This window comes from Pristiophorus japonicus, chromosome 11 (genome assembly GCF_044704955.1).
Source record: "Pristiophorus japonicus isolate sPriJap1 chromosome 11, sPriJap1.hap1, whole genome shotgun sequence".
Classification (NCBI taxonomy): domain Eukaryota; kingdom Metazoa; phylum Chordata; class Chondrichthyes; family Pristiophoridae; genus Pristiophorus; species Pristiophorus japonicus.
The window spans coordinates 153,663,623-153,678,576 of record NC_091987.1 but is presented as its reverse complement, the minus strand read 5'-3'; the positions used below and the strand labels follow the sequence as shown (position 1 = coordinate 153,678,576).

General features: G+C 53.5%; 1 protein-coding gene across 2 annotated transcripts in view; it reads left to right on the top strand.

Moving 5' to 3' along the window:
* Window positions 1–1,338: 1,338 nt before the first annotated feature.
* The window catches only part of LOC139276349 (phosphorylase b kinase regulatory subunit alpha, liver isoform-like), a 374,428-nt gene continuing 360,812 nt past the window's right edge, over window positions 1,339–14,954 (top strand). For both annotated transcript variants that reach the window (XM_070894201.1, XM_070894200.1), the window contains exons 1-2: window positions 1,339–2,564; window positions 10,658–10,816. In XM_070894201.1, the coding sequence (XP_070750302.1) occupies window positions 2,487–2,564; window positions 10,658–10,816 (237 nt within the window). In that variant the 5' untranslated portion in view covers window positions 1,339–2,486. The remainder of the gene's footprint in view (window positions 2,565–10,657; window positions 10,817–14,954) is intronic.

The following is a 14,954-nucleotide window of genomic DNA, read 5'->3' as shown; positions in this document are numbered from 1 at the left end:
GAGCGCTTGTTTCGGGAGTCTAGCATCGGGCATGTGGACAATGTGACCTGTCCATCGGAGCTGATTGAGCGTGGTCAGTGCTTTCATACATAAGGACATAAGAAATAGGAACAGGAGACGGCCATAAGGCCCCTCGAGCCTGCTCCGCCATTCAATACAATCACGGCTGATCTGATCATGGACTCAGCTCCACTTCCCTGCCCGATGCTGGGGATGTTGGCCTGAGAGAGGTCATCATCATCATAGGCCATCCTTCGGGGTCGAGGATGATTTGCTTTCACACTAACAATGAGTTACCAGGTGACTGAAGAACTCATTTTAAACGGTGGAAGATGCCTGTGCGTGGATTTTTTTAACGTGGGGTGGCCATTGCACACCAGCCACCACACGGGCTTGATGGAGCTAGGTCTTGGTCCAGTGGCAAGGGTTAACCAAGACAACTGGAGACCAGGCTGCGCCGCATGTGCCAATACAGACACACAACTTAAACATACTCCTACCATCCTCCTTTCTCCTTCTCACAGGACCTCGCTCTACATGGAGTTCATAGTACGCAATGTCAGCCTCACGACCTCACAGCCTTGCTATTGGCCCATGCTGTGCCTTCCCTCGGTCTTGTCCATGCTGCTCCACCTCCGGGCTCCGACCCCTCTGAGCCTAGTCCGTCCTCTCCTCTCCGCTTCCGATCTCTGGACCTTGCTGGTCCCAATCTCCGGACCTCGCCCATCCTGACCTCCGCGCCTCGCCGGTCCCAATCTCTGGACCTCGCCGGTCCCGACCTCTGCTCCTGATCTCCGCTTTGTTGGTTCGGCTGCTGTGGCACACTTGCCATCAAAGATTTGGCTGTACCGGGGGTTTTTAATTACAGATAACACTTTGTGGTTTATTTTTGAATGGCTTATTTGAACTATAGTTGCAGGTTTTCAGAGAAAGTGACTTCCAAACAATGTATTAGTCCCTCCGCATAAATATTTCTGAGTTATATTACAGGGAGTTTTAGATGGTTTCTCAAAAAGGGTTGAGTGTTACAAGGCTGCACCATTAGCTTTTATAGAGTAGGATTAATCTGAATGCTGAGAGAGAACACTGACGTTGGTGCAGCCAGTGGATTTACAGGATTTTGCTCTGGTGTGTGTACCTGATCGCTGTACTGTTGATGGCTCTCTCTGTCTCCACCGCCTGGGCAGCCTGGTAAAGGCGGCTGAGCAAGTTCCTTGTAGACGAGAACAGGCCGGGACTGGCACACATCGGCGGGGGATGCAGGGCTGGTGGCTGTGTGCAGGGTGCGGGAGGACGGGGGGGACTGTGAGCCGGGGCAGGGTGCAGGGTACAGGGTACAGGGGAGCCGGCGCTACATTGATGCAGAATATGGAGAGCGGCGGCCCAGGGGCTGCACGGCTCCCGCACTGACCGGCAGGCCGGCCTCCAGCGGCATTGCGGCACCCCCACCCGGGCTGTGCGAGCTTTGTGAGCTGTGTGTCGGCCTGCGACACGACCCGGCCCGGGGACTCGGCACTGCCGCTGTTGGTGCCGGCACTGCGTGTACCGGCCCGTGGAGGGAGGTAGCATCGCTCGGTCCTGCTCCGCGGGGGGAGCCACTCAGGTGTTGCAGGGACTGTGGGCACTGTACAGAGGGCAGTGTGTGAGAGCACTGTGCGCGGGCACTGTACAGTGGGCAGTGTGTGTGGGCACTGTACAGTGGGCAGTGTGTGTGGGCACTGAAGAGTGGGCAGTGTGTGGGTACTGTACAGTGGGCAGTGTGTGAGAGCACTGTGTGGGCAGTGTACAGTGTGAGGGCAGCTTGTGTGGGCACTGTACGACGGGCAGTGTGTGTGGGCACTGTACAGTGGGCAGTGTGTGAGAGCACTGTGTGTGGGCACTGTACAGTGGGCACTACAGTGGGCAGTGTGTGGGCACTACAGTGGGCAGCGTGTGTGGACACTGTTCAGTGGGCAGTGTGTGCGGGCACTGTACAGTGGACAGTGTGTGTGGGCACTGTACAGTGGACAGTGACTGAGGGCACTGTTTCTAGGCAGTGTACAGTGGCAGTGTGTGGGCACTGTATAGTGGGCAGTGTGAAAGCACTGTATAGTGGGCAGTGTGTGAGGGCACTGTACAGTGGGCAATGTGAGAGCACTGCATAGTGGGCAGTGTGTGTGGGCACGGTACAGTGGGCAGTGTGTGGGCACTAGTTGTTGAAGCTTCACGTCCAGATCACTGCGACGCTGAGCTGGTGACCCACACACTGCAGGTCAATACTGGTCACTGCTGGTCAGTACTGGGAAACATCAGTTACTACTAGTCAACACTGGTTACTGCTGACGAACACTGGTCACTGCTGGTCAGCACCAACACTGGTTACCACTGGCCAACATTGGTTTCTGTCGGTTACTGCTAGTCAACACTGGTTACTGCTGGACACTGCTGGTTACTGCCGGTTAGCGCTGGCCAAGACTGGTTACCGCTGGTCAACACAACTCGTCACCATGAGGAGCAGAAGCAATTCGGGTGTTCGGTTGGACGGGTACGCGAGGTTGGTGCAGCAAACCATTTTATGTCACCAGGTGGGTACTTGATTCGCTTTACTTTTTATACATTGTCTGTGTCGGGAGCCACCAAATCATCCAATACAAGAACTAAGTACTGCGGATGCTGGAAATCTGAAATACTCAGCAGGCCAGAGACAGTTTCTCTCTCCACGGTTTTTGCCTGAGCTGGAGCGTATTTCCTGTTTTTATGCCAAATGATCTAAATGTAGTTGGAGTGGAGAGAGAGGGGGGGGAGCGTCGGACCATACCATTGGTCTGCCCTTGCACACATTCAGACTTGTTAACTACCAAAATTGTGCTTTGAAAATATTTAGAAAGAGAAACGAAGGTATGGGATCACGGTCTGTGGTATCGAACAGCACTGAAGCTGTGAAGGAGGAAGGGAAGCAGTTTGAAAAGCCTGAAGCCAAGAGGAAGGAAGTATTGAGGCCGATCAGGAGTGCCTGATGAGGGGAAATGATTAAAATGCACACCTACTTCCTGGTTCCTGGGTTTATAATGTAAATAACATTTTAGATAATGTTATGTATATATAGAGTGTGCCAGATGGTCCAAATCTCGCAAGAATAGTCAGTGTGACTTGACATGACCAAGTTTCTTTTTTTAATATTAATTTAGTGCCTACTTGCACTGTGAAAGATATTAACCACAACAAAGCGGTTTCAACAATGGCTTTAGTTCAGTCAGAACCAGATGGAATTCCAGCAAATAAACTTGCTATAACTGAGAATAACTGCATCACAAATCCTTCCACTAATTCATTTGAAACTTGCTGTTTCTCAAGGCCACTGTTTAGGATAAAGCACATATGTGTTCTGTAACTACAAACTGCAGTTATTTATCAAGGGTAAACATGATCTTAAACGTAGCTTTGGTCTTCTGTCTGAGGCTGAACCACACGGTTTGCAACCTTGGTGTCTTATTTGACGCTAAAATGAGCTTTCGACCACATATCCGCAGCATAACTAAGACCACCTATTTCCACCTCTGTAACATCGCCCGTCTCTGCCCCTGCCTCAGCTCATCCGCTGCTGAAACCCTCATCCGTGCATTTGTTACCTCTAGACTTGACTATTCCAACACACTCCTAGCTGGCCTCTCACATTCTACCCTACATAAACTAGAGGTGATCCAAAACTTGGCTGCCCTGTGTCCTAACTCACACCAAGTCCCGCTCGCCCATCAGCCCCCTGTGCTCGCTGACCTACATTAGCTGCCGGTTTAAGCAACACCTCGATTTCAAAATTCTCATCCTTATTTTCAAATCCCTCCATGGCCTCGCCCCTCCCTATCTCTGTAATCTCCTCCAGCCCCACACCCCCCGAGATGACTGCGCTCCTCTAATTCTGCCCTCCTGAGCATCCCTGATTATAATCGTTCAACTATTGGTGGCCGTGCCTTCTGTTGCCTGGGCCCCGAGCTCTGGAACTCCCTCCCTAAACCTCTCCGCCTCTCTTTCCTACTGTAAGACGCTCGTTAAAACCTACCTCTGTGACCAAGCTGTTGACCATCTGCACTAATTTCTACTTATGTGGCTCGGAGTCCAATTTAAAAAAAAATCTCATAACCCTCCTGTCAAGCACCTTGGGACATTTCACTATGTTAAAGACGCTATATAAATACATGTTGTTCTCGGTTAAGTAATCATCAGAACTCTTTCACACCCACTGCTATAACTGTCTGGATATTAATGTATATTCAGAGAACTTTGTCTTGTAATTATGGGACTTTAAAGGATAAAAAGCAAAAGGGTACAAGGTCACAAATTTGTGTATTTCAACTCAAGAAACCCATGTAATAAATTCGCAGATTCAGTAGTAACATTCAAAAGAGAATTAGATAAATACTTGAAGGGGAAAACATTACAGGGCTATGGGGAAAGAGCAGGGAGTGGGATGTATTGGACAGTTTTTTTCAAAGAGCTGGCACAGGCACGATGGGCCAAATGGCCTCCTGTGCTGTAAGATTCTATATGTTCAGAATTGTAGCAGAGAAATGGTTGCATAATACTTTATTATTCCAATAAATCTAAATATAGGTGTCTCAGTTGATATATAACTCAGTGTCCGCTCATTCATTCTCAGTGGGAGAAAGTGGCTTGTTTACAGTATCGTTTAGTCTGGGGGAACGTGACATTGACCTTCTGCTGTTTGTGGATGGGCTAAAAATTTGGTTGCTTAGTGCCACGCATTAGCGCCCGCGTGGGACACTAACGTGCCGCGAAGCTCTCACCGACCGAGCACCGCACTGGCAGTGCCTCCCGCGATCTTCGGTGGAGGTCTACTGGCGGTGCCAAGAGTCAGTGCTGCGCACTCTCGCGCTGCTCACTGGGTGACGTCAGTGTGCAACGCCCCCGTCGCCTGCCACGACCACGAACATTAACGTGACTGCTTCCGCTAGCCGTTGCGCCCAGTGCAACCTCCGACGGGGAAAGCAGCCGTCACGGAAAAGCTGCCGGGGCGATATGTACGAGGGGGGGCAGATGGGCAGTTAAAACAATTTTTCCCCATTAATGCATCTCCCCTAGATGCTGCACACTGTGGTTTAGCTGCCTCGGCTTTTCTGTAACTTTCCGGGTGGTCCAGCCGACCTCCCCTTTACATGCTGGGAGGCTGGATTCCTGGCATCAGAACTTCAGCAGCACTCCCACGATAGTGCCCCAGGAATCAAGGTTAGCGCCCGGAGAGGGGTGGGGAATGCTTCCTTTACTGCCCCACTCCCCTCTTGGGGCGCTAACAGTGAATATCCCGGTTGGAGGCGGTAAACATCGCCCGGCGCTAAAGTTAGCGACCAGGCGGTGTCACCACCTCGAACTGAATTTTTCGCCCTAAGTGGTTTAACCCAATGTAGGTACCAGGATGTACGCCAGGGGAGGGAGCGAGGAAAAGGTCAGGCAAATGGAATTATGAGAAAACTGAAACCTTACTAAGGAATAACAGAGCAAGGAATGAATTGAAAATAGAGACTCGGAGTATGTAAATATTGGAAAGACATATTTGGGGAACAGTGGTTGGCCTCAGGCAATGCTTTGGAGATTAAAAGTGGGGTTATAGAGTGTGTCTATAAGGCCATAAGAAATAGGAGCAGGAGTAGGCCATTGGGCCCCTCGAGCCTGCTCCGCCATTCGATAAGATCATGGCTGATCATCGACCTTAACCTTATACTGAGAAGTGACGTAAGACCTCCCCTCCCCCCCAACCCCCACCTTCCTCCAGAAGTAGTTCAACAAATGACACACCAAACGTAAACGCTTGCTAAACTTGCCTGAAGATGATTTTGTGTTTCTCCCCACATTCTCTTAAACTGTAAATTTTATTTGATGGGAGAGGTCAACTCTGTTGAGGAGATTTACGAGGATGTTGCCTGGACTGGAGAATTTTAGCTATGAGGAAAGATTGGATAGGCCGGGTCTGTTTTCTTTGGAACAGAGGAGGCTGAGGGGAGACCTGATTGAGCTGTATAAAATTATGAGGGGCCTAGATAGAGTGGATAGGAAGGACCTGTTTCCCTTAGCAGAGGGGTCAACAACCAGGGGACGTAGATTTAAAGTAATTGGGGGAAGGTTTAGAGGGGATTTGAGGGGAAATTTCTTCACCCAGAGGGTGGTGGGGGTCTGGAAAGGGTGGTAGAGGCAGAAACCCTCACCGCATTTAAAAAGTACTTGGATGTGCACCGGAAGTGCATAACCTGCAGGGCTACGGACCAAGAGCTGGAAAGTGGGATTAGGCTGGATAGCTCTTGGTCGGCTCGGACACGATGGGCCGAAATGGCCTCCTTCTGTGCTGTAAATTTCTCTGATTCTATGATTGATTCTCTTCCCACCCCAACCCCAACCCCCTTTTAACTCTAGGGACAAACTCCAACGATTTACCCAAATCGTTTAGCTGTAGGCTGGAAGAGACGAGACTCTGGGATTCCTAAGTGTGCACAGCGGAGCTGGAGTTTCAGCAGCTGAAATGTTGCACTCTGCAAGTCATCATCATCATCATCATCATCATAGGCAGTCCCTCGAAGCGAGGATGACTTGCTTCCACGCCAAAAAGGGATGAGTTCACAGGTGTTTCAATGAAGGACCTAATATTCCAGATCCCAAACTAGATCCTGAAGGGTGGAAGATACCTGTGCGTGGATTTTTTTAACGTGGGGTGACCGTTGCACACCAGCCACCACACGGGCTTGACAGAGCTAGGTCTTGGTCCAGTGGCAAGGGTTAACCAAAACGACTGGAGACCAGCTCTGCTGCACGGACCTAGTGTGCACACATAAAGCAGTGTGGGCTGCCCGGGCCCCTGGCTCTGAACTCACGCCTCCCTTGGGCCCCGATCACATCCCTCCACAGTCTCTCGCCGCTCCTGCTGTACCTGCCCACGCTCCAATCACCGACCTGGACCTTGATGAGGTCGCTCTTCGCTGTCGTTGTCCTCCTGCACCAGCTCGCACTGCTCCCCGAGGCCTCCATGCTGTTCCCGGGCCAACGCTCACTGCTCCTTTTATGGCCCCGACCTGCCGCTGGTGTTCTCACACAGGTCGGGGCCTCCACGCTGCAGGCCAGCGACAGGTCGGGGCCATAAAAGGAGCGGAGGTGCGGTGACCTGGGACCAACGTGGAGGCCCTGACCTGCATGTGAAGACCCTGAAAGTACAGAGCACCCATAGGGCTCTGCTCTTAGCCTGAGCAGGAGCACTTGCCCCCCAGTAGGGCATTGGTTTGCAGAGTTATCTGAAGAATCGCAACCCTTGGTTGACAGGTCTATTGCTCCAGGTTTAACTAATGCACCCAGGCTCGACTGGATGGCCAATCATCGAACGGGTACTGCAGGTCTGTCTTGCTCTGCTATTGGATGACTCTGTCTGCCACAGTGGGTTGACTTGCCTCCAAACTCCCATTGTCAGGCATGGCGTCTCAGAGCCACCATGACATTGGAGATACCCGTTACATGTCGCCCCATTCCCTACCCCCACCTTGATGGATAGTCACGAGTTGGTCATTAGACAACTGACAGTGTGATAGTTTGAGCCTTGCCAGGCAGTCACGATGCACCAAGAGCTTCTCACAACTGAGCGGCAGAACGCATCATAAAATGTGTGCGTGCAGTGCCAGCACGGACTCGCAAAACATGCCTTGTCTGGTGGCTCTAACTGTTCGAGATATGGATCTGAACATAAGAAATAGGAGCAGGAGGCGGCCACCTGGCCCCTCGAGCCTGCTCCGCCATTCAATAAGATCATGGCTGATCTGATCATGGACTCAGCTCCACTTCTCTGCACGCTCCCCATAACCCTTTACTCCCTTATCGCTCAAAAATCTATCTATCTCCACCTTAAATATATTCAATGACCCAGCCTCCACAGTTCTCTGGGGCAGAGAATTCCACAGATTTACAACTCTTTGAGAGAAGAAATTTCTCCTCATCTTAGTTCTAAGACTATGTCCCCTAGTTTTAGTTTCCCCTATGAGTGGAAATATTCTCTGCATCCACCTTGTTAAGCCCCCTCATTATCTGATATGTTTTGATAAGATCACCTTTCATCTGAACTCCAATATGTATAGGCCCAACCTACACAATCTATCTTCCTTCATAAGTCAACCCCCTCATCCCCGGAATCATCTCCCTTCCCCCACCCAACCCTACTTTCTTCTGCATCTACCCCGGAAAAAACTCTCTCCCGACTCTCTTACAACTGCACTTTTGAACTCCCAACTGCCCAGCCTTTGGTCCTCCATTCACCAGGACATTTCTGCAGTTACCGATCCGCTCAACCACACCCTCACCACCCCCTTTGATGTCCTCGTCCCTATTAAAACAATTACTCTCTCCCACACTGGCTGTTCCCCCGGTATAGCCCACATCTTCACTCCCTCAAGGCCAAGGGTGCAGACTTGAACGGATATGACGGACACAGGTTTAGCCATTCACCGCCAGGTCTGGCTGGCCCAAATAAAGCACTATCGGGTCCTGCTCTCATCTGCCACAACAGCTCGCTATTCCAGGATCATTCTGGAATGCAAAGATAACCTCAGCTACTATTCTCTACTGCTAACTGTCTTCTTAAACCCCTCTCCCCTGTCTCCACCACACTCACCTCCAACAACAAGTGTGAGGAGCTCATGGATTTCTTTGTCTCTAAGATTGAGACCATCCGATCAGCTGCCTCTGCCAGTTCCCTTCCTTCACCTAACCCATAGAGCCAAACTTCCTCAAAGGATCCCCCCTGCCTCAGCCCTGACCTCACATTTTTCTCCAGTTTCTCTCTGATCTCCTCTCATGACCTCTCTGAGCTCATCCTGTCCATGAGACCCACTTCCTGCTCCCTTGACCCTATTCCCACTAAACTGCTGACCACCCAACTTCCTTTTCTGACTCCCATGTTAGTGACATTGTTAACGGTTCTCTGTCCTCAGGTACTGTCCCCCTCTCCCTCAAATCTGCCGTCATCACCCCTCTCCTCAAAAAACCAACCCTCAATCCCTCCATCCTTGCAAACTATCTCCCGATCTCCAACCTCCCCTTTCCTCTCCAAAGTCCTTGAACGTGTTGTCGCCTCCCAAATTCGTGCCCATCTTTCCCGGAACTCCATGTTCGAATCCCTCGGATCCAGTTTCCACCCCTGCCACAGTACCGAAACCGCTCTCATCATAGTCACAAATAAATCCTTTGTGACTGTGACAAAGGTAAATTCGCCCTCCTGGACCTGTCTGTCGCCTGACACTGTTGACCACTCCATTCTCCTCCAACGCCTCTCCACCACCGTCCAGCTGGGTGGGACTGCACCCGCCTGGTTCCATTCTTATCCATCTAATCATAGCCAGAGAATCACAGCTTCTCTTCCCACCCCGCATCGTTACCTCTGGTGTTCCCCAAGGATCTAACCTTGGCCCCCCCTCCTATTTCTCATCTACATGTTGACCCTTGGCGACATCATCCGGAAACACAGCATCAGTTTCCACATGTATGCTGAACACCCAGCTCTACCTCACTACCACTTCTCTTGACCCCTCCATGGTCTCTAAATTGTCAGACTGCTTGTCCAACATCCAGTTCTGGATGGGCAGAAATTTTCTCCAACTAAATATCTTCAGTCCCCACCACTAACTGTGTTCCCTAGCCACTGACTCCATCTCTCTCCCTAGCATCTGTCTGAGGCTGAATCAGACTATTCGTAACCTAGGTGCCATATTTGACCCTGAAATGAGTTTCCAGCCACATATCCGCAGCATAACTAAACCCGCCTATTTCCACCTCCGTAACATCGCCCGTCTCCATCCCTGCCTCAGCTCATCTGCTGCTGAAGCCCTCATCCATGCCTTTGTTACCTCTAGACTTGTCTTTTCCAACGTACTCCTGGCTGACCTCCCACGTTCTACACTACGTAAACTAGAGGTGATCCAAAACTCGGCTGCCCCGTGTCCTAACTCGCACCAAGTCCCGCTCACCCATCTCCCCCTGTGTTCGCTGACCTACATTGGCTTCCGGTTATCAAACACCTCGATTTTAAATTTCTCATCCTTGTTTACAAATCCCTCCATAGCCTCACCCCTCCCTATCTCTGTAATCTCCTCCAGCCCCACAACCCCCCGAGCTATCTGCACTCCTCTAATTCTGCCCTCCTGAGCATCCCTGATTATAATCGCTCCACCATTGGTGGCCGTGCCTTCTGTTGCCTGGGCCCCAAGCTCTGGAACTCCCTCCCTAAACCTCTCCGTCTCTCTACCTCTCTTTCCTCCTTCAAGACACTCCTTAAAACCTACCTCTTTGACCCAGCTAGTGGTCATCTGCTGTAATTTTTTATGTGGCTCGGTGTCAAATTGGTCTGTTTGGTCTTGTAACACTGCTGTGAAGCACCTTGGGAGGTTTTACTACGTTAAAGGCACTATATAAATGCAAGTGTTGTAGTGAATGGAGTCGCCCCATTGTTTTATTTCCAAAAGCACAATACAGCGAATGTTGAAAATCTGGAATAAAAACAGAAAATGCTGGAAATACTCAGCGGGTCAGGCAGCGTCTGTGGAGCGAGAAACAGAGTTAATGTTTCAGCTCGACGACTTCACCAATTCTGAGTTGTCCAGTTGTCAATTTAGTTTCCTCAATAATTGATGTTTGTTTTCAGAACGCCGTGACAGGGCTGCTCCCAGCCAGTATCGATCAGAGGGATGCCTGGGTGCGCGATAATGTGTACAGCATCCTGGCAATCTGGGGCCTGGGACTAGCATACCGCAAGAACGCAGACCGCGATGAAGACAAAGCCAAAGCTTATGAACTGGAGCAGGTCAGTCAGTGCCAACAAAACCAGCCCTTCTTTCTGCAATACACACACCAAATGCTGATTCCCAGCAGTTGTTGGGTTTTCTCTCTCTCTCTCCCTCTCCCTCCCTCCCTCTGCCTCGGTCTCTCTCTCTCGCTGTCCCCCCTCCACCCTCTCGCCCTCCTCCCTCTCGCCCTCCTCCCTCTCGCCCTCCTCCCTTTCGTCCTCCTCCCTCTCGCCACGCAGCTCTCTTGCCCCCGCTCTCTCTCCCGCTCCCTCTCTCCCCCTCCCTCTCTCCCCCTCCCTCTCTCCCCCTCTCCCCCTCCCTCTCTCCCCCTCCCTCTCTCCCCCTCCCTCTCTCCCCCTCCCTCTCTCCCCCTCCCTCTCTCCCCCTCCCTCTCTCCCCCTCCCTCTCTCCCCCTCCTTCTCGCCCTCCTCCCTCTCAACTTCCCCTCCCTCTCGCCCCCCTCCCTCTCAACTCCCCCTCCCTCTCGCCCTCCTCCCTCTCGCCCTCCTCCCTCTCGCCCTCCTCCCTCTCGCCCTCCTCCCTCTCACCCTTCTCCTTCTCGCCCTCCTCCCTCTCAACTCCCCCTCCCTCTCGCCCTCCTCCCTCTTGCCTTCCTCCCTCTCATCCTCCTCCCTCTCAACTCCCCCGCTCTCTCTCCCCCTCCCTCTAGACCCCTCCCTCTTGTCCCCCCCCCCTTCTCGCCAACCTGCTCTCTTGGCCCGGTCTCTTACCCCCGCTCTCTCTCCCCCTCCCTCTCGTCATCCTCCCTCTGAACACCCCTGCTCTCACCCCCCCACCTCCCTGCTCTCTCCTTCCCCCCCCCACCCCCGCTCTCTACCCCCCCCCAACCCCCCGCTCTCTCCCCCCCCACCCTCCGCTCTCTCTCCAAGCCCCCCCCACGGCTCTCTCACTCCCCCTCCCACTCCCACTCCCCCCCTGCTCTTTCCTCCCCCCGCCCGGCTCTCTCTCTCCCACCCCGCTCTCTCCCTCCCCCCACCTTCCCCCGCTCTCTCCACCTCCCGCTCTCTCCCCCCGCTCTCTCCCCCCCTCCCTGCTCTCCCCCCCAGCTCTCCCCCCCCCCTCCCTGCTCTCTTCCCCCCCCTCCCTGCTCTCTTCCCCCCCTTCCTGCTCTCTCCCCCCCTCCCTGCTCTCTTCCCCCCTCCCTGCTCTCTTCCCCCCCCCCCGCTCTCTCCCCCCCCCTCCCTGCTCTCTCCCCCCTCCCCTCCCTGCTCTCTTCCCCCCCCTCCCTGCTCTCTTCCCCCCCCCCCATCCCTGCTCTCTCCCCCCTCCCCTGCTCTCTCCCCCCCTCCCTGCTCTCCCCCCCCCTCCCTGCTCTCTTTCCCCCCTCCCTGCTCTCTCCTCCCCCCTCCCTGCTCCCTCCCCCCGCTCCCTGCTCTCTCCCCCCGCTCCCTGCTCTCTTCCCCCCCCTCCCTGCTCTCTCCCCCCTGCTCCCTGCTCTCCCCCCTCCCTGCTCTCTCACCCCCCTCCCTGCTCTCTCCCCCCCCACCTTGCTCTCTTCCCCCCCCTCCCTGCTCTCTCCCCCCCTCCCTGCTCTCTCCCCCCCTCCCTGCTCTCTCCCCCCCCTCCCTGCTCTCTCCCCCCCCTCCCTGCTCTCTCCCTCCCCCTGCTCTCTTCCCCCCCCCCTGCTCTCTCCCCCCTCCTGCTCTCTCCCCCCCCTGCTCTCCCCCCCCCCTGCTCTCCCCCCCCCCCTGCTCTCTCCCCCCCCTCCCTGCTCTCTCTTCCCCCCCCCCGCTCTCCCCCCCTTCCCCTGCTCTCTCTCCCCCCCCCCGCTCTCTCCCCCCACCCCCCGCGCTCTCCCACCCCTCTGCTCTCTTCCCCCCCCGCTCTCTTCCCCCCCCCCCCGCTCTCTCCCACTCCCGCTCTCTCCCACTCCGCTCTCTCCCCCCCCAGCTCTCTCCCTCCCTCACTCTCTCCCCCCCACACCCCTGCTCTCTCCCCCATCCTCCTGCTCTCTCCCCTCCCTCGCTCTCACCCCCCCCCCGCTCTCCCCCTCCTCCCCTGCTCTCTCTCCCCCCGCCCTCTCGGCTCTCGGCCCCTCGTCCCCACGCCCCCTCACACTCCTTGCCCCTTGCCTCCACGCCCCCTCGCCTCCACACCCCCTCACCACCACGCCCCCTCACCCTCACACCCTACCCTCCTCCCTCTACTATCAGCTGTCAGTGTTAGCTGTGCCTCAGTGGGCAGCACACTTGCCTCTGAGTCAGAAGGTTGTGGGTTCGAGTCCCACTCCAGGAACTTGAGCACATAAATCCAGGCTGACACTCCTAGTGCAGTGCTGCGGGAGTGTTGCACTGTTGGAGGTGCCATCTTTCGGATGAGACGTTAAACCTGCTCTCTCAGGTCGATGTATAAGATCCCACGGCACTATTTCGAAGAAGAGCAGGGGAGTTATCCCCGGTGTCCTGGGCCAATATTTTTCCCTCAATCAACATAACAAAAGCAGATTATCTGATCATTATCACATTGCTGTGTGTGGGAACTAGCTGTGTGCCAATTGGCTGCCGCGTTTCCCACATTACAACAGTGACTACACTCCAAAAGTACTTCATTGGCTGTAAAGTGCTTTGAGACGTCCGGTGGTTGTGAAAGGCGCTATATAAATGCAAGTCAGTCTTTCTATCCCATATCTACTGTTTCCCTTAATATCTAAAATTCTATCGATCTCTGTCTTGAATATACTCAACGACTGAGCCTCCACAGCCCTCTGGGGTAGAGAATTCCAAAGATTCACCACCCTCTGAGTGAAGAAGTTTCTCCTCATCTCAGTCTTAAATGGCCGGCCCCTTATCCTGGGACTGTGACCCCTGGTTCTGGACTCCCCAGTCCAGGGGAAACATCCTCCCTGCATCTACCCTGTCAAACCCTGTAAGAATGTTGTATGTTTCAATGAGGTCACCTCTCATTCTGCTAAACTCTGGAGAATATAGAACTAGTCTGCTCAATTTCTCCTCGTAGGACAATCCCCCCATACCAGGAATCAGTCTGATGAACCTTCGTTGCACTCCCTCAATGGCAAATATATCCTTCCTTAGGTAAGGAGACCAAAACTGTACACAATACTCAGGTATGGTCTCACCAGGGCCCTGTATAATTGTAGTAAGACTCTGATATTCAAATACTTTTGTAATAAAGGCCAACATACCATTATTTGCCGGCACTGTTCAAGGTAAATATTTCAGCGAATTTACAGATTGAATGTGAAGATTATTGGTAGTCCATTTGCAATGTTATTGAGGTGTTGTATAACATAAGGATTTTTTCCACGATCAGTACAGTAAAGCGTACATCAAAAGCAGAGCGAACTAATATTGGGAAGGCTTGCTGCAGCAGCTGTAGAATTGGAACGTTGAGGGCCGAAATTGCGCTGATCTGCATCTCTGGGGGGCGCTAACGGAGTGCGAAACTAGCTGACACGGTACCGCCACACGCTGCTAATAGCGTCCCGGGCTGCCACGCGACTGTCGGTGATGTTATCGGTGTGCACGCCGAGCCCTGAGCGTCCGGCACTGACCCCTTAACCGCTGCACGCGGGAATTGGCCAGCGCCCCGCAAACACGCCACACACCGCCATTTTTGTTCCGGCCGACTCGCTCGCTGTGTATGGCGTGGTGCAGGCCGGTATCGCGCAGCCCGGCCCTCCGTCTCGATGCTGGGCCGCGGCCGCGGCACCACACCGCCCTGGTGGCCCAGTGGAGAGTGCGCAGCGGCCCTGCCCTTTAACGGAAGGGGAGGGGCGCTGAAATGCGTCAGCACTGCCGAACGCACCCAAGTCGCGCCCCCGAAACCTCCGAACAGGAAGTGGAGCGCCGACTTTACGCTCCACTCCCTGTGAGGGCCAATAACCGCAGACAGGGCAGGACGTCCCCGCCGGGTGCAGAAAGTCTCTCCCTGACTGGAATACCGCCCCCTAGTGGGGCACGGGGGAATTTTGCCCCCTTGCAGTGATGACATTTTTGTTCACATTGACATCTACTATTGATTTTGTGTGACGGAGTGGAGTGAGACCTTTGATGCTTACTTCATTCCCACAACAGTAAATTTACTGAAGCAATATATTCCGTGAATAACACAAGATAAAAATATTACTCATCTCACTGTGGCTTAAGATTTTGGGCCTCAAAACATATAATGTGA